The sequence below is a fragment of the Nansenia antarctica genome (assembly GCF_963989245.1).
Source record: "Nansenia antarctica genome assembly, chromosome: 9".
NCBI classification, from domain to species: Eukaryota; Metazoa; Chordata; class Actinopteri; order Argentiniformes; family Microstomatidae; genus Nansenia; species Nansenia antarctica.
The window spans coordinates 31,994,961-32,018,135 of NC_137679.1; the positions used below are offsets into that span (position 1 = coordinate 31,994,961).

At 42.2% G+C, this 23,175-nt stretch overlaps 2 protein-coding genes across 3 annotated transcripts; both read right to left on the reverse strand.

Moving 5' to 3' along the window:
- Window positions 1–1,155: 1,155 nt before the first annotated feature.
- LOC308164948 (high choriolytic enzyme 1-like) lies at window positions 1,156–2,170 on the reverse strand (the record flags this gene model as incomplete). Its single annotated transcript, XM_080539023.1, has 1 exon — window positions 1,156–2,170. Exon 1 carries the CDS (start codon window positions 1,984–1,986, stop codon window positions 1,156–1,158), a length of 831 nt encoding a protein of 276 aa, XP_080395149.1. The 5' UTR covers window positions 1,987–2,170.
- A 14,468-nt stretch (window positions 2,171–16,638) lies between these two features.
- Window positions 16,639–19,677, reverse strand: LOC308164817 (COUP transcription factor 2-like; the record flags this gene model as incomplete). 2 transcript variants are annotated; one of them, XM_080538861.1, is made up of 3 exons in its annotated part: window positions 16,639–16,913; window positions 18,253–18,780; window positions 19,215–19,677. In XM_080538861.1, 3 exons carry the CDS (start codon window positions 19,675–19,677, stop codon window positions 16,639–16,641), a joined length of 1,266 nt encoding a protein of 421 aa, XP_080394987.1. The 2 variants fall into 2 exon arrangements, with proteins under 2 accessions (XP_080394987.1, XP_080394986.1); XM_080538860.1 differs by having other exon boundaries at window positions 18,253–18,810.
- Window positions 19,678–23,175: the final 3,498 nt, after the last annotated feature.

A 23,175-nucleotide genomic window follows, 5' to 3' on the forward strand; every position in this document is an offset into this window, starting at 1 on the left:
CACCTTTGGGGTCTTGTACTGTATAATCAGCCGTCTACTGGACAACATAGTTATATTTTACTTATAATTGAGTCAATCAATGAATTCACAGCAACCCAACCAGCCTGTATTGTGTTTCTACCCTGCAGCCGGTGAGCACGAGGACTCAGCTCTGTAACAGGAACATATTGATTAATTTGCGCGCCTCTTCATGGTTTTAAGTGTATAATCAATTTCAACTTTAATTTCTAATTTCAAACGAAATTAATTGAAAGAGGATAAATTCAACTTGAAAAAACGCATGCATGGCTAAGAGCTGTCACAATCTTAGCTGCTACTAATGGCTCTCTGTCAACAATTGTAAATGAGGACAGTCTGTGAGACAGGATACAGTAAGATCATTTCTGTTACACATACTGTCACTACCTGTACAACACAATGCTTTCCTTGTGGGCTGAATTTCTGGGTACAATCTACCTTGAAGTTTGAATTGAATTCGTCCATTGAAATAATACCTCTGACATGGCTTAAGTCAGCTGAAATGAATGGGTTTTGTAAATGGGTTTTATCTGTATATGGATAGGATTCACCCATAGCAATGCATTTAATCTAGAAAGCATAAGCCAGGTAAGTAAGTGCTAAGAATATCTGGTGCTGTGCAGAGGAGAACACAGCCAGAGGCTTGGCTGTGCTGCAAGATGCCCTCTAGTGCCCCACCAACCCACCCAACCCACCCCCTCGCTGTCATTCTTGTCTGCTGCCCCCTTTACCTCTGCCCCCCCGCTCCCCATCTCCTCCTCACAGCTGAGCCTGCAGCCCACCACTCAGGCCACGGTGGGGCAACATCAAAGCTCTCCCTCAAGAAGATGCCCCAGGCTACCACCAGCCAAGGAACCTTCGGAGAACCCGTCAAAATAAATATGATATATCAGGTATAATCAGGAGAGAAAAGGGAGATCATATTCAATAACATTTATTTCCCCAATGCTTTAATTTGTATGTTTCAAAGCATTTCCCCCAATGTGATTTCACCAATGTGATCAAAGTGATATGGTCAGCTACATTCAACAACCCATTTCTAACTCCATATATTTCAAATTAAACTCAAACTAGTGTGCTGATGATTTTTTACTGAACCCGGACACTTCATATTCAGCTTCTCCAGACTTCTCTGACTTAGCATCTGTAGAAATTGTTGATCCTCTGGATGTCGATTCTGGACATGTCTCGCCTCTGGCCGATCCTCACGTTTGCGTTGGGGATGGGGGTGATGGTGTCCCTTCCATACGCTGTAGTGAAGGCTGTTCTTCCATAGTGCATGATGGAGGAGTAGTCGTAGGGGGTGTTCAGGTTGTTGGTCCGTTGTTTCTTGAAGTTATAGGCCACGTTGGTGGGAATGTACTGCCAGTTGATCCTGACGTACTGGTCACGGTCGCTCCTGGTCTGCTCGTGCTGGAAGCCCAGAGCGTGGATGATCTCGTGCTGAATGATACCGTGGTGAAGGCAGCCGCTTTTGCTGATGGAGAGAATCTGCCGACCTCCGATTCTCCCAAGATCAGAGAAGCAGCCGCTTCTACTCTCAACACTGATGTAGTCACGCTGGTTTGTGTAGGGCACAAAGCGAATGCAGGTTCTGCCGTGGAAGGACCTCATGCCTCTCTCGATCATCTGTGTGTCGCGCCGAGTGAATTGCCTGCTCATTATGTAGGGTATTTCAACCTTGCCGCTTCTGGCTTTCCTCCACAGGCAGTTGCTGTTATAGCAGACCATAGCGTTTCTGGTCTTTGGTGCTAGCATGTCTCCCTCCCATAGCAGCTCACTGGAGCCGTTGTTAGTGGTCAGAATTCTGGTGGTGATGTCGATAACTTCAGCATCAGGGTCGTCCATCTGGTAGTCTTCTTCACTTCCATCTTCTTCACTTCCGTCCTCCAGGAGAGGGTTGGCCTGGGAGAGGCCCAGCAGGAGCAGCAGGAGGAGGGTGAGAGAGGGGCTGTGGTCCATCTTCATGGTGGAGAGAAGAGATGATACCCAGATGGCTCCTTGGCTCTGGTGGTGGAGGTACTCTAGAAGGTTCTAGATGGTTGTGGAGATGCTTTGGAGAGGTTCCTTGGCACTGAGGTTGATGTCTGAGTGTTGGTCAGTCCAGGGCTTTTATACAGGTCTCTAGAGGTGTGTCTGCAGGAGGATTAAGGGCAGGGGTCCATGCTGCTAGTCCTAAATAAACATCTACAGGGAGGACTCCATGGCCAAGCCTACAGTTTCAACATGGTTTTAATCCACCCTGATCAACTTACACCATGTCAGGTCTATTCAATAACCCATTAGGTTAAGTATGGTTGTTACAACCTGAGCTGTGTTGGTATTATCTGTCGTCACTGTTGTGTTTTTTGTTGCCTATTCATATGCCTTACCATTGTTCTTGTCTATACCTTACCATCGTTCTTATCGTTATACAATCCCGTTTATCACACCATTGCATTTCCCCCCAAATTTGTATCTTTTGATTGTCAATGACTTAATAAATGAAAGCCCATCTGCTTGCTGTGAGTCCTCTATAAGCTTAGTCTATGTCAAAGCGTGCGCAGTAGCTATACATCCCTGAGTGTCTCCCTCGGTGAGTATGAATATGACGTGCAGCCTTCGGAGCCATTGCATATGCAGAAGATGGTAAATGGGTAAATGGAGATGTTTCTGTGGTTGTGACCAAGGCAGCACTTTATTCACAGTTGGATTCTAAACGGTGAAGTGCGGCCCAAACCATTGTTTAGAAACCCATCATCCCCAGACCCATCACTGTTTACATGGAGCGCAATTCAGCGATCAGCTACTCTGCAGATGCACCCTGGTGCTATGATAATGTTTTTGATGGTTCTCTGTGTTAGCATGCAAGGTTTCCTTTTGTATTCCATTCAGTCCGTTTCAAGTCAGTTTCTTAGACTGACAGAATTTATTTGGTGGATGTGTTTCTAGATACAGTATGTGCATCTGTTGTCGTGATGTCCTGTGCTATGCTTTTCTGTTTTAAGCACAATTAGGGATATTTCTATTTGTGTGGAGCATTATGAAACACTTAGTGCCCACTTTATTTAATTTGTCCTTAATCTACCAAGTAGGACAATAAAGAAATAATTCAATCGTGAGTCTCATAATAATGTGTAAAAGATTAATCCCTATAAAGAGATGAATGCTTGTGTGTTTTTTTCTCAGACACAGGCTCTCATCCCCCAATCTCATCAGCCACCGTGATTAAGGCTTGGCATCGGGGATTGTGCTGTCTTCTCCTGGAGATATTTCAGCTGCATTTCTGACACTCTGAAAGGAGCGGAAGATAAAGGAGGCGTTCGAGAAAAAACCCACCCTGTTGTGTGAGACCTAGAGAGGGGCCTTGAACCCTGCCATTCATCCTTTTCTCTTCATCAGCTGAGTCTAATTGCCAGAGAGGACAGGAGACCCCAGGCCCGATCGCTCCTTATCCTCTTTAGCGCTTTCAGGGGGGAATGAAAAGCGAGCTTCTGCTTTTGATCTTTTCTCTGATTTCTCTTTTTCTTCTCTGTCATCCCTACCATCCTCTCCTTAGGAGTGACACCAGCTCCTTTCACGGGCTGCCCCCTTCTCCATCTGCCCAAAATAATGACCGCGCTGGTGCTTTATGAGACTGAGGTGGAGATGGGAGGTCAGTCGCAGGGAGAAGGAAGAGGTCTGGAGGGGGACTCCCAGTCCCAGTGTGTCTATGGAGAGAGAGTGAGAGAGAGAGAGACAGACAGACAGACAGACAGATGAGGAGAGGGGTCCCCTGCCCTGCTATCAAATCTGCTCCATAGCTCTGTAAGATTCTCTCGATTCATTCTCTTCTCACACCTCGCCGTTTTCACGGCCTTGTCCGAATGGGAGCCTTACAGACTGTAAACGTAAGGCCTTGTCCCTTTCCCCAAATGGTGGACTGCAGAAGGCCAAAGCACAATATGATCCTGGGTTGGTTGAGACAATGGAGCTCTGTGTGCCGTCTCAGTGAGCCTCTGGATGAGATGAAGCTTTTCTCCTTATTCCATGGGATGGAAGGGCACATCCATTGTTGACACCTAATGGATATCATCTTTTAAGCCTGCTCCTACTGCTGCACAGTGTAATTGTATATGGATTTAGACAAAGCACATTCAGCACAAAGCTTTACTGATAAAGGACTAATATGAGAATCTGCAGTTTATTTTCAAATTAAAAATGTATTCTCTCAATCTGTGTGTCTGGGTGGTCAGGATGGTTTCATGATTTGTATTTTGCAAATATAAAAGACATTCATTGGCATTCACTGTATTTATTGAAAGATGCAGCGCTATTAATTGTGAATCCTAAAGCATGCCCGACCTAGATTATTAGACAGAGGATTATAGAAGCTGCCTCCTTCCTGGGACTGGTTTTCCATATGGACTTCCTATAGGCTGCCTTCATGCTCCATGGCTACCTCTGGGACTCCATGTTCACTTTGATCTGGCAGACTGAAGCACCAGGCCAGACACAGGCTGTGGAGAGAGAGAGAGAGAGAGAGAGAGAGAGAGAGAGAGAGAGAGAGAGAGAGAGAGAGAGAGAGAGAGAGAGAGAGAGAGAGAGAGAGAGAGACACAGAGAGAGAGAGAGAGAGAGAGAGAGAGAGAGAGAGACACACAGAGAGAGAGAGAGAGAGAGAGAGAGAGACAGAGAGAGAGAGAGAGAGACAGTAAGAGAGAGAGAGAGAGAGAGACAGAGACAGAGAGAGAGACAGAGAGAGAGACAGAAAGAGACAGAGAGAGAGTGAGAGAGAGAGACAGTAAGAGAGAGAGAGAGAGACAGAAAGAGACAGAGAGAGAGTGAGAGAGAGAGACAGGAGGAGGCCCGGTAAAACAATCTCATCAGAAATGTTAGGGAACAGTGTTCTTACGGTGTCTTGTGTGTGGGAGAAGAAAGGCAATACAAAAAGAAAGGGGAGGCGGGGGAGACCGGCGGTGGAGTTCATTTTTTTTTTCTTGGCGAGCCGTTAAGGCCAGAGTGTGACGGATCTTGGAGAGAGCGAGGAGAGCGGAGGAGGAAAAGGGGGAGAGAAGGGGGGAGAGGGCCAAGAGTGCAAGAGGAAAAGGCCACAGTGGTGGGTCAGGTTGATAGAGATGTCAGCACTGCTTCAGTAATCTCATGACGCCTAGGCACAGTGGGGGGGGGGGGGGGTGGAAGGAGTGGGGCGGGGTGGGGTGGGGTGGGGACAGGGTGGTGGCAGGGAGGTGGGGGGGGGTGTCTCTGGCCTATAAGACCAGCCGCACGGTGACAGGAACAGGAGAGACCACCCCAGAAACACCTCCAGGGGTAGGGGAGGCCATGCCGGGGGGAGGGGGTTGATCCTCGGTTACACATTATAGCTCATAGTTAAGGCGCCACGTGAGATCCATAGTCCTTTGAGCAGTTTATTATGAAGATGTTAAGGGGACTGGGGAGCCATTAGATTCTGGGAGGTATAGTAACATTTACAGCACGGTTACATTAAAGCAACAAGCTAGTTTAAAAGATGTGTGGGCCTATAGCTCTTTATGCCCTATGTTGTGGTAAATGTACCATAATTCACTCAATTTGATAATAACATAATGATAATACTAATACTAATATAATCCATATACTATGTGCAGGTAAACAGGTAAAGTAATATTTAGACAGTAGGGCTTACGGTACAGATGCCATAGTCCTTCTATAAATGTGCATGTTTTATTGAATACTGTAAAATAATGCATCATCATTAACCTCATCAAATATCACAGAAACAATACAATGTTTGTAAAAACAAACCAAAAAAGAACTGTATTGTCAATAAAGATAGACTATTGACGTGCTGATATTTCATTTTGGCAGCTTTTTTAATGAGCTCTTAAACAGTGAAATGTGATTCTTGAGGAGATGGATATCTTTAGTGAAATGTCCCTGCTACGGCGATAGTCTGGAGCCAGTTTTTCACTCTACTGTAAAGTTGTGTTTTCTATTGTTTGCCCCTTTGTCTGGGACAATGACGTTCACCATTGCTTAACAGCTTGTTATTCTATCAATTAGAGACAGACATTAATTTGATCTGATGGCTTAGAGTGTGTTGAAAGGGCCTGCGAGGGTGTGGTGGCGACAGCATTCCGCTGCAGCAAATTGCCATTTCTGTTCAGTTCTCCATTTTCTTTGTTTCACCACAATGAGTTTTTTTAGAGGGGTGGAGGAAGCCGTGGCGGTAGAGTTTAGATAATGACTTATTGATAAGGAACAATGTTGTTAAGTACACTAAGTACACAAGCATATTACCCTGACACCACAGGGTTGCAACGTCAGGCTCGCTGCACCACTAATGCAATTAGGTACTGTACAATGATTACACTGGGAGGTTGCTTCTGTGTCATTTCATCTTAATTTACCCCGACTTTCAATGTCCTAATTCCAATAACTAGTGTCTGAGTCACTTTGTGCAACACATACGAGTATTACTGTACTTTCTGTGCATCGATGGGGAAAAACAGACGTCAGATTGGGCCACATAATAATTCTAGTGTGTCAAATCCTGCCCCACGATTCTCCACCGTGTCCATGGATGACACTCTTGTGCTCCGAGGCTGTCTAGAGAGCAACGTCATTGTGTGCCTGTCATCGCTGCCCCTCAACCGCAGATGAAGCTGTCAGAATACCAATGTCCTTATTCTGACAGGCGTTCCACCCCTCTTTTCTTCAGACGGTCGCAAATAAATATGTTGGGTCTCAAAGACGCCGAGCCAGACGTTGGACAGTGGGTCAGGGGGCCAAACGCAGAGCAAAAGCATTCCCTTCCCCCTATAACCTGCTCTCATTGAGGCTGGTCACCTCTCTGGGGCTCCCTTTCAGGGGAGAGCTACCCTGGGCCTCAGCTCTCACACCGCCTGCCTGGATGCCTGGGGATCTGAGAGAGCTGTGGAATAACCACTATGTCTCTCTCTCTCTGACTATCTCTGAGTATCTCTCTCTCTCTCTTTCTCTCTCTCTCTCTCTCTCTCTGACTATCTCTCTCTCTTTCTCTCTGACTATTTCTCTCTCTCTCTCTCTAACTCTCTCTCACTCTGACTCCCTCTCTCTCTCTCTCTCTCTCTCTCTCTGATTATCTCTCTCTGACTATCTCTCTCTCTCTGATTATCTCTCTCCCTGACTATCTCTCTCTCTCTCTCTCTCTCTCTGACTCTCTCTCTCCATCCCTCTCTCTGTGTGTGTCAGCGTCTCTTCTGTTCTTGGGGGACACAGACCATCCAAGCATAGGAGAGTGATATGCACATCCTTAATGATAGAAACCTGTGCTGGGGGAATGAAAAGAGTCTCTGCCAACCGTGATCTGAGATGTATTGATGCAATGTCAGCACCTCTGGCTTGTAGGTCAGCTCTCCTTCGAGCCTCTTTTAGGATGACAAAAGCAGCCTCTCTTTTCATACCTTCTCCATACTGCATTTCAGAAACTCCATTCCAAACCCATTAGGTTTTTTCATAGTTTGACTGTCACTCTGTTTGCATTGCTGCAAAATCTACATCTATTATTTTCAGGGGAGATTGACACATGCATGCGTTAATACATAAATAATCATAATAAAACCTAAACTTGAGTGTAAATCAATAAGGATCTTTATTTAATATGTATTCCCCCCTGGAAATATCTTTACACGGGTAAAAACACTGAGGACCAGGGACCTTTTCATTTCAAACAAGCAAACTTGACCCTTTCGCCTCACATAGTCTACCCTTGGGTGATTTTAAAGTAGCTTTTGTTATTGCTTGTTTGGTATGTCTTGGCATTCTCATCTTATCACTGTTGCTGCCTCTGACATAGTGACATCTCCCATTATGAACAGCTTATTGTTAGCATCTATTCCTTGATGTTACCATGACAGCATGCTAAATGAAGTCCACGCAATTATGTTCTTGTCGACTGTATAATCAGCAAAAGATTGTCACACAATGGATGATTCTAAAAAAGATATCTTATTATGATATTAACAACACAAACTTGTCGTCGTCGTAATGATCAACCTGAATAATTATAGAGCTCCACTTTGCATCTGAACTTAAATTCTCTACGTGAAGCTTGGAAACATTGGAATCATGTGATGGCATGTGTTTACATCCCAGTATGAAGAGCTCCTCTCCCCCCTCTCTGCACTGCCCCCTCCCTGGTGTTCTCTCTTTGCCTAAACAAAAAGTTGGAGAATTCCAACCAGAAAGATTTGCATCTTAATAGATCTTAGCAACAGCACCCTCCAGAGACCCGTGCCCTCTCCCGACACAGCCTTTCAATGAAAAAGACCGCTGTACAAAAGTGAGGATTAAAAAAAACACACCAAATATTCAATGTACATGGATCTATAGAGTTATATCTTAGATTACAAATACCGTGGTCCAAAATTGTTGTTTAGAAGGCTGACGATAAAAAAAAAAAAACTTGTTTCGTGTTACTGAGGATTAGAATTACTTTTGTCAGGTTCTGCGCGCAATGGCTTTAATCTAGGGCAGGGGTCGGCAATTAGGTTTGGCCTCGGGCCCAAATTTTTTTGAGCCACTAGATGGCGGGCCCGAACGTTTTTTTTTTTTTTTTTTTCTTTTTTTTCCCCTTAACACCAGGGGAGCCACCCCTCCTAAATTTCGTTGTTTGGTACCTGTACTGTAGCAATGACAATAAAGACCATTCTTCATTCCATTCATTCATTCATTCATTCATAAGTAATTGATTGTTAAAAAATGTGACACGTTCTAATGCTTTGACTTTTCTTTCGAAAAATGTACACATCGCTAGTCAACTAACACAGCTTGTTTTGTGAGCCTGCTAACAATGTAAAGTAGTGTTGTAGTTAACTAGGTAACAATGTAAAGTAGTGTTCTAGTTAACTAGATAACAATGTAAAGTAGTGTTGTAGTTAACTAGGTAACAATGTAAAGTAGTGTTCTAGTTAACTAGGTAACAATGTAAAGTAGTGTTCTAGTTAACTAGGTAACAATGTAAAGTAGTGTTGTAGTTAACTAGGTAACAATGTAAAGTAGTGTTGTAGTTAACTAGGTAACAATGTAAAGTAGTGTTGTAGTTAACTAGGTAACAATGTAAAGTAGTGTTGTAGTTAACTAGGTAACAATGTAAAGTAGTGTTGTAGTTAACTAGGTAACAATAAAGTAGTGTTGTAGCTAACTAGGTAGCAGTCCAATCCATTACGTTGCAGTATTTTGGCTTGACTAGCAAGTTTGTGTTGTGATTCTCAACAACGTTGAAACGTAGTTTCACCCTTTTCCATAGTTTTGAATAATAAATGTGTGGACTGACGATGTAGCGCAGCCTAGCTTATTCTAATAATTATTTAACATACTTTCATTCTGAATGATTCCCCCCTCCTTCCAGACAAGGTCACATTATTATTGGATTGGTTGTTTGCCTGCCGGGTGAAGTTAGCTAAACATTTAACCTGCTAACTAGCAAGAGAAACATCATGTCACTCTCCAAAGGTGTAAAGAGGAAAGTTGACGGTGAAAACAGGGCATTTAAAGAGGAATGGACAGCGAACTATAATGTTCATCCTACCTGGTTTCATCAACGCAAAGCCGTTGTGAGACTCACATCTTCCGTGCTCACAATGTTCCCTTTCTATACATGCGAGTCGTCCTTTTCCTCAATGAATGTGATAAAGACGCACGAGAGGAATCGATTGATGCAAAAAAAAACTTGAGAACTGCCTGCGGATTAAAGTGACGTCCATATAACCAGATATCAAGCAAATACTGACCGATGGGAGATGCCACTTTTCACATTAAGTGAGTACCAAGCCTGTCGTTATTGTATTTAATAACCTAATTGTATTTTTTATATTTTGAATGAATGGCTCATTGTAATTATTATCCCTAATAGCGTGTTTGCTCTGTCGTTTCAGGAGCATAGGCCTATGCACCACCACCCCTCGCATAAGCGGATTACTTTTCTTTCTTTTCTTTTTTTCACCGATTTTGTTGTCAATGTTTTTCAGAATATTAAACTGAATTTGCTTTGTTACTGTTCATATGTGTGTTGCAGTCACATATACGTAAACATTACGTTTGAATTATTTACTGAGCTGGTGTTATTTTTTTCAAACCACACACGGCTATTTCAGCACTACACGTTGTCCACCTACTTATGATTCACTATGAGGGGTTCAGCGTCAGTGCGCTTCGGTGCACCCCGCTGCCTGATTGTCTGTCCCTGTGTCATTCACTCTCAACATGGATAAAAGTACAATAAGCATTATTCAGGTGGAGGTAGATTCTCTATTCGGACATTATAGGCGCTATATGTGGGACTGTCGGTCCGATATTGTAAAAAAAAAAAAAAAAAAGTGGATTCTCAAAATATTCTGCTGGGCCAAATATTATTGGTGATGGGCCAGCAATGGCCCGCGGGCCGCCTATTGCCGACCCCTGATCTAGGGCCTGATTGGCAGGCCGGCGAGGGGATGGGCCAATGGGGCTCTGTAACAGTGGGCCTACTGTAGGTTTGGCGCCGCCTAGTCCGTGTGTCCCCTGTGATATAGTGTGACCAGTCTGGCAGCCGACAGAGTGACAGACGTCCCCCTGAGATTCCACCTGTCACTGCCGGAGCCGCACTAATCGACAGGCCTCGTTTAAGCTGAACTCTCCGTCACCTCACTGTCAAATCTTCATCTTCTCATTCGTCTGACAGATCCGCTCCCCTCCCCTCCCCTTCTTTCTCTCTCTCTCTCTCTCTCTCTCTCTCTCTCTCTCTCTCTCTCTCTCTCTCTCTCTGTCTCTGTCTGTCTCTCTCTCTCTCTCTCTGTCTCTGTCTCTCTCTCTTTCTCTCTCTCTCTCTGTCCCCTCCCTCCCTTCTCTTCCCTGACCTTGATTCCACAGACAACCAAGCTCCACCCCTTAATGGACACCTCAAAAAAACTCTACCCATGTGGCTCTCTCTTCAACATCCAAATAAGATTTATTCCTTTTTATTGCAGAAGATGAAAATTCTGTTTGTCTTTGTCACTTAAATCATCAAACACACCATAGCACTCCGTCTTTTTATAGGCTTCCTCCTCCTTAAAATTAATTCTTGAAAGCGATGGGAGCTTCTCTACTGTAGGCTATAGTAGTAATTGGCAGCAACGGGAGAAGGAAATTATGTCTCTTTTAGACTTTGGGAGGGATCATTCTCAAGAGGTCATGGCCATGCCTCTCATGGCGGTTATTCTGCATCTGTCTCTTAGCAACAACAGTGTAGTCTTGGTGCAGTCCTTGAGTTGATTGGTCTCTCCCTTCTCTCATTGTGCTGGAAATGTTTGCAAGGCTCCATTCAATATTCCAGTAGATTTACTAGTAGGCCTATGGCTTACCTTGTCACTGCAGGCGTCATATCAAAACGTTTTTCGCTGTGTCAGGCTGAGGGCAGCTTGGTAATGTCAGAGGTCATCGCGTGGGAGACAGCGAGTCCCTTGATCGACTTAGAGACATAGGGGGCGGGAACTTAACTACTTGGGAGTCTTATGATGTCACTAACACATACCAAAGGATTATTAGGGCAATTTAGGGACAGACCTTCTTTGCGATCTCCAAACAGAAATACATTAATTTGGATTTATCAGACTTATACACATTTGTGTTGTCTTCAAATGTCTCAGGTGTGTGTGTGTGTGTGTGTGTGTGTGTGTGTGTGTGTGTGTGTGTGTGTGTGTGTGTGTGTGTGTGTGTGTGTGTGCGTGCGTGCGTGCGTGCGTGCGTGTGTGTGTGTGTGTCTGGCAGTCCATCTGTATGTCTCACCTCCCAGACTGTTTATGGCATCAAGTATTTTTTTTCTCCTTGTAAGTTCATAGTAATTTGCTTTACCACCTCCAATGAAATTCGATACATCAGACACGGTTATTCATTTTTTAAACAATAGGCCCTATGATCGCTGAAACTCGATGTGTGGTCAGCGAAGCTATTATGATTAGTTTAATGGTAGACACATTTGATGTGGGTGACGCTCACTCGATTGACGGCTGCTAAATGTGATTATATTTCGCATTCATATTAATTCATACTGGGTGGAATCCTCACGCGAGATGTTGACTCGTCGCAAGTCTCCCACTGACAATGACGCACGCAAATGTCGGTTATGTGCGCGCGGATCTCCAGTTAGATATTTAACTCAGGCTTATAAGTTTATTATTACTTTATTATTGTTTTGACGAATTGAAACACAGTCACAGTTGTCATTGATTGTATACACAAGAGAGTAACCGTTGTAGTCTGCTTAAAATAAATCATCTGAAGGCTTAGATAAACGACTTGGCCTCGATGGTATTTTTGAAGATCATTTCATTTGTTATCCTGACAAAAATAATATTACTCTAACTTTTTTGTATATAGTAGCCTTCTTTGAACAAACGAAAATACATAAAATAGGCCTAGTCCAATGAGACACCGAAAGAAGCAGACTAATCACACAAACCTATGATTGAGTTTATGGAAATAGTATTACTATCACTAAACTAATCGTCATGAGTCTAAATTAAATCGTCTTACAAGAAAACGAAATGTTCAGAAAGTCTTCGATTGAATAAATTGATGATGATTAACAACATAATAGTAATTAAACGTTTTTAATGTGGTCTAAACTAAATAATATACGGTTAATATAACTTAAGATTTAACAGTGACTACTGACTGACTAATTCAATACCGACTGTGGCAAAACATTTTCATTCAATCATTATCTCCCGGCTACGCTGACTTTTACTGTGCTGTATACAGTAGGCTATATAAAGGCAACATAATGCAACATGTTATCCAATACTTTTTCACTGGGGAAACTCCGTTTAAGATAGGCCTATAGTTTAATTTAGTTTAAACTGTATTGATAGTTTATTGATAACTTCATTCACACGTTTATTATGGCCTAACATGAGCGGTCCAATTCTTTTGTTGTTTTGATGCAAAAATGTTGATAGATATTGTAACTTTAAAGGCTATATTTCCATTACATTGTAACTCCAGGCACATGGATGTGCCACTATGTCATTGTGTTTGACGGATAATCCAAAAATGCAGACAATAGGCCTGGTCTTCTTCTCAACCAAAGAGGTCAATAGGAATTTCAATTAAAATATCAAAGAATGTTCTTCGTATGTTCATCTATAGGCAGTCCTCTATTCGGCCATTTCACAACAAAATAGCAAAGTTCATCAAGAAAAAAAGAGAGGTCCAAAGAGGCTCACCAATGGTCGCGGGAGGAATAGTGTTATTGAACGTCTTAGGCCTGACAGGTTTTCCCTTCATATTTATCATTCATTTTGTTATAGTCTACAGCCTAACTCAACTTTTGGGTTTTACGCATCCACAAATAATAATAATAATAATAATAATAATAATAATAACAGCACTTTTTAATTCGAATATCTGGTCCTATATGAGTAACAGCCTAAAGGTTAAAACGTTACATTTTGAGAAGGTTTATTACAGGTCTTTTATAGGCCGAACGTATTTCATCATGTTCCTTTAATGTTTTTTTTAATGTCACAAATTTCATCAAGGGAATGTCTATCAAAGGTTTTGGATCAAATCAAAAATAAAAGCCTTAGGCCGTGGATTTGTCAGTCCATCATCAATGCAAAAACAATCCACTCGTTATGTTCCCTCAGCGGTTCAACATAACACTAAACTTCTAATATTCTAACTAATATTTAGTACCTATTTTTAAACTGTGTAGAACTTACAATTCCAAGTACATTAATATTAACGGCGTTGGTAGGCACAACTTCAACAATAGACAATACCATTTATAACAATAGTCATTATCAGATCAGCCTAGTCCTGTAGAGGGTAATGTGTGGGCTATAGCCTAGACTTCACATATTTTAAAATAGTTGAGTTTACTTTTGACACACAAGGTAGCATAACGTTGCATGATTCCACCGAATGAAAGCTGATGTCGCACTGTAAGCCTATTTGGCCTAACCCCGAGTATGTTTCATAGACCCAGAGCCGAGGTATTCCCCGTATAGCTCATGGCCACATTTTGTGATATAAATCAAAATCCCTAATGTTATGGGGAAAATTAACAACAACAAAAAAACGTTTCGTCTTTGTCAAAAGATAAAATAATTTATTTTCACTTTCAATAACTGTATGGAGCCTAGAGCCTACAGGTTGCACCCCATTAGAGATTAAATGTATCCCTATTTATAGTAGGCCAAACCTGAAATGTAGGCCGGTTTATTAATGTTGGCCAGCAAATAATACTGACTTTGAAATAATCTAAATAACAATAATCTAATAATAATAACCTTAACAAGTCCAATGTCAACAAACCTTTTGTGATCTTACCATAGGTACAGTAACTTACAATAGCATATGATTTGAGGTGAACCAACTTTAAAATATGCATAGGCCTATCTTCTAACTTTTTTCAGATTTCAATGTATGACACATCATTTGAAATCGTACTATCTGCCCTTTCATAATCAGTCAAAAGCTGAAAAATGACCTTGCCCTACTCGATGACTTTCTCATCAGACCCTGTCACTTAAAACATGGAGAGAATATAAAGTTTGACTTGTCGAAAGTAATACTTTTGATTTACTTTCACCACACCAGCACATTCACCACACCGGCCCTGCTGAACGTAATTGTATACAGGCTATACATTAGGCTATACATTAGGCTAAACATAAAACTACAATGATAAAAACATTAATCTATATCGGTATTAGACTGGACGGTTATATTGCCGCCGATGAGAGAGTAAACTACACTGACACAGCACTCATTAGGACACTAGTCGCCCAGGAGCAAATTATAATTCCCAGTCTGAATTTACGCTCTGTCGACTAGAACCTGGCCTGGAAATTATTTTAATTGCAGTTATTTATTTCCGTATTAAGCCTCTTTAGTTCAATGTCGAAAGATGTTCAATGTTGAAAGAACAAATTCAATTGCATTCAGAAATGCATGCAGGCTACCCGAAATGTAAGAATAGGGCTTTGCTATTCCACCATCACCCGCCCGCTATGTGTGCCTGTGGTCACATCTTGTGATACTACATTAATATACAATTGAACATGACAACACTGATTTATTTTATTTTTCAGTTATAAAAAACATAGGCCTTAATACATGTAGCAAAAGCATTAGATCCTCGACGATCCATTAAGGGCATGATTGCTGCATTTGTTACAATTGCTTATATTGAAACGGCACTGCCTTGTACAGTATACGTCTTTGAAATATCAAAGATATAATGTGAAATGGCATTCACTCAAAAGCCATACTGACACAAATATGGACGATGTCGATGGGAACCAATTATTTCAATTAAAACGTTTACTAGGAAGGACAAATACTAGGAAGCACAATGGGCCTGCACGACTGCGTTACTGTTTCAGATATTTTAAACACGCAGTCTTACTCGCTGCTCTTCAATAATGCTCTCTCTCTCTCTCTCTCTCTCTCTCTCTCTCTCTCTCTCTCTCTCTCTCTCTCTCTCTCTCTCTCTCTCTCTCTCTCTCTCTCTCTCTCTCTCTCTCTCTCTGTCTCTCTCTGTCTGTCTCTTTCTGTCTCTGTCTCTGCCTCTGCCTCTCTCTCCGTCTGTCGCTTTCCCTCTCACACTCACTGTGTGACACACACACACGCACACACACACACACACACACACGCGGAATTTAAGTGGTAAAAGAAATACCTTTTATTTATAAATCATGAGTTATAATTTAATACGGTACCAATACTTATTCACAGTACAATCAGAGTGGTTGTTCAAAATAAGCATACTTGAATCAAAATAGTTAATAACACACTCTCACAGACACAGACACAGACAGACACACACACACAAGCACACACACACACACAAGCACACAGACACACACACACACACACAGACACACGCACACACACACACCCACACCCACACACACACACACACACACACACACACACACACACACACACACACACACACACACACACACACACACACACACACACACACACACAAGCAAGTAAGTCAGCTGCAGCCATTCGCAGACTCAGAAAATAGTTTAAGTTAGCAATACCCTGCAGTGATATTTACTCATTTGTCAAGTCAGTTCCCGACACATACAATCTCAGTTGACATGACATAGAACTCCTTAAGTTGAGGAGAGATTAGAAAATATATGTTTCTCATATTGAGTTATTTGTTAACCAGCAATGACGAGGTAAAAATACAGACAATCACCACATATAAATGACTAACTAATTAATCCGTCCTTATATTTACATCTATGAGCAATATCTAAGTTAAACTTCAAATAAATCATTATAAGTGGGCTGTTGGTAACAATGTTGTGCTGTATTTCATTGAAATATTCTGAAGTAACTGTTAATAATGTCGGTGCCATGGAACGTATAAGAAAAAGAAATATGGATTCGTGCAATTTTCCACAATGCAGAATAAAATGATAAAAATATGAAAAATCTCTAATAAAAAACGTTTTTTTATCAAATATCATTGACAAGCACAATAAATATACACACAAGGTCCAATAAATACTGTATTTAGTTTTCCAAATAACAAATTGTAATAAGGAAGCAACTCTCATTTTTCAGAAGGCCTTTTCTCAGAGAGTAACATTATTAGTGGCACTGACTTTCCATCTTTGCCGTTTTCCTTCATCTATTGAAGTGACATATAAGGCCAGTTAAAACTGCTTCCCGAGAGCAACATATCCCTGATAAGAGTTTCAATTGGTGTTTTGCCGACCAGACGGACGAAGAATAATTGTTCTATAACCGAGGAGGAGACTGTGCGGAGAGAGGGCAAGCGGAGCAGCAGCTTCCCAAACCTAGTCGGCTGGTTGGGGTACTGGCTCCTGACATACTCCTCCAAAGCACACTGAGACTTCTCCTGCAAACCGTCCACGTGAGCCACGTCCGACAGACCGCAGGCATCTACAGAGGGGAAATGTGTTTTATGGTCAAAACAGGTGCATACAGTAGGCTAGGCGTACAGCTCTTACAAGACAATATGCTACATCAGTGTGTCTTACAAAATTAAATACACTTTCTAATTTTCATTGAGGAGCAATTCACGAATGCATAAATATATCTGTAACATTTTTGTAAATACTAATCGGCCTACATAAAAAAAAAAAAAACATACAAATAAATCTTAGACCTATAGGTATATGGCATTTATACCATTTACAAATGTTTATGCTGCAATAATAGAATACTATTAGAATAATAGAATATTATTGACAAATAGTGTATCGATGGAGATACATGACAGTTTATCATTCGACAAATTAAAAATCACGCCGTTGTATCCATCTGTCTGTCAAGGATTCAAGATGGCGCCTAATACAATAGGTAGGAATGCAAACAGCAGCTCACATCTCAAATATGTCTACTCTATAGGCCTGCATACGCATGCCAAGCTTAGATTCTCCACTCATGCATCTTAAAATCACATCTCAGATCGTCATTGTGAGTGCAGTTTTGCTGCTGCCCTCCATTTTGCCCATTCCATGTGTGATGCTGATACAATGCCGGGGTGAGGAGGGGGTCATGGCCCAGTTCTGAAACACGTGCAGAGAACACTCACGGTCCCGCTGGGAGAAATGGACTGTTTTTCTTGGGCCGATGCCCAAAAATTAATAAGGATTCCACCTTAAACTATATTGACAACATTGTCTGCGCATTAGCCTAGCATAGCTCATTCATTCTTTCCCCCAATAAGAGAAAGGCCTACATTTTAGGCTTAGGCCTATACTCATTTAAATAAATGATGACAATCAACAACTTATGTAAGAGGCTAAATGAAACAAGACCACTGTATTCTTTATGCTTTATTATCTAAATCCTTTATAGCATAATTTAGGCCTAAATGTTGGTAATTTATTTTACTGAGAGACCTAAGCCAACAACAATTTATTCCTATGTATCAATAAAACGACATTTTCCTTAACCTCATTAATCGGATAGTTAATTTGGGAATACATTTAACATTAGTAAGACTTTTACTAGGCCTAGCCTATATTAGTCATCTCAATAACATGATCATTTATTTCAAATCATGTCATAAATTCTTGGAATTGTCGATGATAAGTTGAGCAGATAGCCTCAATTGTAGATAACGTTTAAGCAGATATAATTCACATTTGGCATATAGGATCTGAATGCTACATTTGCATTTACAACTGCAGTTGTCTGTCTAATTCTTAGTTTTCTATCATTTTAGGTATAGGCTACATATAGCTGTCTGTATTTGTTTATTGTGGCTATTTACCTGAAGTGAACAGAACAACGGCTTTTATGCAGCTGTATTCCGCTGAATCTACATGCAGGACTTTCAGCTTCTCCACTTGCTCTTGGAAAATCCGAATGTGATCCATGAAAGCCACGACTCTGTCCGCAGACATGGGGGAGGCGTGGAGGCCTGCCGCCGCCAGCAGTGGAGCCACATGGACCGGCATGGAGCACTGCGCTGCGTTCAGCACAAACAACTCGCTCCATGTCAGCCTGAGGAGGGCTACCTGATCCGTGATCTGGAGGTCTGGGAAGAAGGGAATGTTCCTGGCCCATTCCACAGCGCTGAACAGCATCCTGGCTGCCAGCTCGCAAATGTTTTCGATGCCCATGATGTTGTTGGCCTGCATACACTGAGTGCCGTATCTGGACGTCGGGTAGGGCTCCGCTCGCAGGAGAAGGGAGATGTACCCAGATAGGTAGGAATGGCACTGGAGAGGGTCTCCGTTTGTCAAAGCGAACTGGCCATGGTAGGACTGTGTGGGTAGCATCCGCCCTCTTTGTACTGCTGCAATGAAATTACACCGTAAATATGAATCTTTGAAAGACATCATGGTATTTTGTATTATTGGTCTCTCAAAAGCTGACCGTATCGGCCTACGAGCAAACCCAGACCCTCTCCGCTGCAAGACAATGGGCTCTTATTTATAAATGCTCCACGAATTAGACAAGAATTATGATAGGAACATTTCAAGATCAATAATTTTATATATTTTACATTGCAGTACAATACTGCATCGACATGTAGCTTTCGCATAATTCACATTGGAAGGACATAGCCTACAAAGCTAACAGCGTACACAGACAGTACATTTTGTAGGCTATATGTCTGTGAGAACATAATATGTTATATATACTGTATATTTATATATATATTACAGTCGTGGTATAGGCTAGCCTACAGTGTGGGGTGCGACGAGACGAGGTTAAAAGACAGGTTACCTTCCCGCCTCATTCCTACTTTGAGGCATTTCTTCAGCCGACAGTATTGGCACTGGTTGCGGTGGTGCTGATCGATGGGACAGGTTCTGCTGGCTCGGCAGGTGTAGCTGAGGTTCCGTCTGACGCTCCGTTTGAAGAAGCTTTTACATCCCTCACATGTGTACTGTCCGTAGTGCTTTCCACTCGATTTGTCCCCACACACAACGCACTCTATCGGCTGGGTTTTGTTGTCCATCGCATGATTCGACGTCTGGCTCGTAATAGATTGCGTCGAGTTGCTGGAGGGTGCGATGCCTGGGGTGGTCGTCTGGGGTGTCTGGGGAACATCCAGCGAGGTGGTCGGGTTCAGATGGCCCGTTAGATCGGAGGAGAGGGACAGAGGTCCTACTTGTGAGACTGGAGAAGAGATGCCTTGAGTGGCGGCGACATCTTCCTCGGCGCCTCTCCACCCTACCATTGCCATATCTAAAGGCCAATGTTTTTAAAAACTTTAAGCGCCTCGCTTTCCGTTTTTTGCCCCAGAGCACTGCTGGAGGTTCTTGGATGGTAAAAGGCACAAATATAGAAGTGCAATATTATTGCAACATTGTTGTATATCTTGATACAACTGGCGCAAAATCTATGCGTGGTAGCCTAAGTGGCTGATAAATGCGTAATTTTACAAAGAGAGTGGAAAACTGACTGCGCACAAGACAAGTAGCCGTAGCCTATTAAAAAGTAGCCTCAAATGTTAAAGTAGCTTATTGTTCCAGAGGAGAAATAGTCTTTGAACGATGCACCATCCAAAACTCCAGGAGGAAAAAAAGAAAAAGATCTCGACTTCAGAGTCCAACCGAAATCCAGTGCGGTCACGGAAAAAGCAACTAAATTCCCCCAAAATGTGACTCTCTCTCTCCTATCCCCACTATGATCAAATCCTGTATCAAACTCGTGAATGAAATGCTGCGCTGCCTCCCTCGAATCGAGACAGTGACATCGGCTACACGCAAACTAGGTTAATGAAAACCAGACGCTTTGTGCTATCCCAATGACTTAGAAGTTATCTTAGAAAGACAGCGAGTGAAAGCGAATTGTGATGCTGGCTGGATGGCTCCTCTAGGACGGGACTAGTGCGCTTGAACGTGACGGGTGTGACTTGGCTGACGTCTCTATATAGGTGGCTGCCATATATGGAAAGAGGCAGTCCTTGACCGGTGTGTGCGCTAACGGAGTAGTACCCCTTTGAGCACAATTGGTTTAAAGAAATTTGCGCTTTGTTAGAATTTTGATTGGTTTGTTCAATATTGTAATTTGTAAGTTGCTATATGTGACGCACATTCATTGGTGTACTTGGGGATACTGCTGTCTCTCTATCTCTCCCGTGGTGTGTGTGTGTGTGTGTGTGTGTGTGTGTGTGTGTGTGTGTGTGTGTGTGTGTGTGTGTGTGTGTGTGTGTGTGTGTGTGTGTGTGTGTGTGTGTGTGTGTGTGTGTGTGTGTGTGTGTGTGTGGGGGGCGGGCGATCGCGCGCGCTTGTGTCTAAGGATTAAATGTCCAATACAAATTGATGCATTCCATTTTTAATAGCTATTGTGGATACAGGCTCCGACTATAACACATTTAGAAATGTCCCACCATTAGGATGAAACAATTAGAAACGGAAACCGTTTTGCCCACCACCATGACAGTGATGAGAACACACAATCGTCAAATAGTAGGACATATCGCAGTAATTTGTTGCCCCCTAGCGTCAAACAGTGTTTGTTGATTCTTGGGAAAACTTAATAGGCCCCATCTTTCATTACCACCATTACATGATTTAGGAAATAAGCTCATAGAGGGACAACATCGTTTTTACATATGTGGATATCAAAGGACTACAATAACACAACGGCACCACAAACACCACATAAACTACTTTTGGTTTACCCATAAATCCATATAAACATTTGAGGATCCGATTTTCATCCCTTGCGATCACTGTCATCACTTATGAACCAGGTATGAACCCCATGGCTCTGTGACTGCTTGTTCCTCAGCCTATATAGGCAAGTCTCCAAGATGTATGATCTGACTAACCTACACACACACTTACACACACACACACACACACACACACACGCACATGCACACACATACACGCAGTAATCAGCTGCTCTACTCGCTTACAGAACACAAGGCAGATGTCCAAGACCAATTACACGACAAGCAGAGAGAGGCTTTATCGTTTGTCAATCACATGACTCCATCGTCTCCCTAACACAAAGGCAGCAAAGGCTTAAGCCTCTCTCTCTGTCTCTGTCTGACTGTCTGTCTGTCTGTATGTCTGTCTGTCTGTCTGTCTGTTTGTCTGGCACAATTGAATTGTAGTAGTGGGCAGGCATTTTGAAGAGATAAAGACATACTCATCAACACCCTTTTACCTTTGCGTGAGTCAGGTAAAAGGTTGTGATTCTAGTTCTGGGTTTCATAGGGTAACATGAGATGTGTTGTTGGCTTTTCAAGTTTTCCTGTGAGATTGTACCCACACTCATCATTGCATCATGGCTGCCCTAAGTCCATCCTGCCACAGCCAACCAGTGGCACCATATGGTTCATTAAATCCATTGAGTGTTTAATAACGGGAGCACAGATGCACTACACCCATGAGAGGATTGGAGATCGAGAAAAAAAAACACTCATCATGTCTTCTGCCCCAGCAGGGGGCACCTTTTGGAAAGTAGTACTGAGAGGATGCAAAGTAAGACCCAAACTGCAGACTTAGCATAGGAGGTTGGCATCATCCTCGAGCTACAAGCCCTCCTTCCTTCCTACCTCGCCCCCCCCACACACACACCATTAGTCAATAAGTGTGGGGTCCCCAGACAGGAGGGAGCCAGGTATACAGTTATACTTTCATCAACTTCCTGCTTTAGGAGCACCTTCTTCCAAGCAGCCATTATCTGATGATGGTACAGTAATCCTGGCTTTGAGAGGGTAAGGGAAGGGCACACAAGCCTAATAGACAGAAAACAAGATTAATGAGTGATCTAAATGCCAATTACACTTTGCCCTGAGCACACGGGAGAGATTTGCACTGGTCACTTTAGAGTGCAGTAGTTCCACACAACCACAACACGACCTGCCATACAACCTGTATCCAGATACAGTACCCAATTAAACACTCTAATTCACACCTAATCCTACTTCCTCTAGAGTTCTCATGCCACACCCCACAAACTCCTTCCCTGCTGTTTGTGTTTGACAACTTGCTAAGAAACGACAACATTTGCTCACCTTGTTATTTGCCACACCTGCATGTAGGACACATTTCCATTGTGGTCCTACCCTCTAGGTAATATATGTATTTGGTACATTTGATACATGAGTCCTGAGTCCTGCATCATTTAATGTGTGTGATTGCACCTTGTTATCGCAACATAAACAATACATCATACATCATAACATCATACTGTAGTTGATCGCCAACAACACTGCCAAAAAAAAGTCAGCGCTCAAAAACAAGAAAAAAAGCAATAAAATAACTTAAAATAAGCTAAATTATCTGCCAACAGAACAGGAAAATTCTTAAAACAAATAAAATATATCTTAAAACTAATGCAGTCAGACAAAAAACAAGCATGCATATATTGCCTTGATTTAAGATATTTAATTTGACTTAGATTTACTTTTTGCAGTGAAGGCAGGCAGGTTGCCCTGGGGATTGTAACCTTGGCTGCCATTGGAACAAATTAGAAATCCTGTTTAGTCTGTTAAGCAGGTCAGGTCCTACGATGAGGAACATCAATCGCTTGTCAAACAGCTTAGTAGTATTCAGCTAAAGAATCTCAATCAGAATCAGAATCAGAATTCTTTTTATTGCCACATAATATTCGCACATACAGGAAATTGACTTGGTGTGGTTGTTGCATAGGACATAAAGATACAAACAACAATATAATAAAAAACAACAATGTAGTAAACAACACTATATAAGCAAAAATT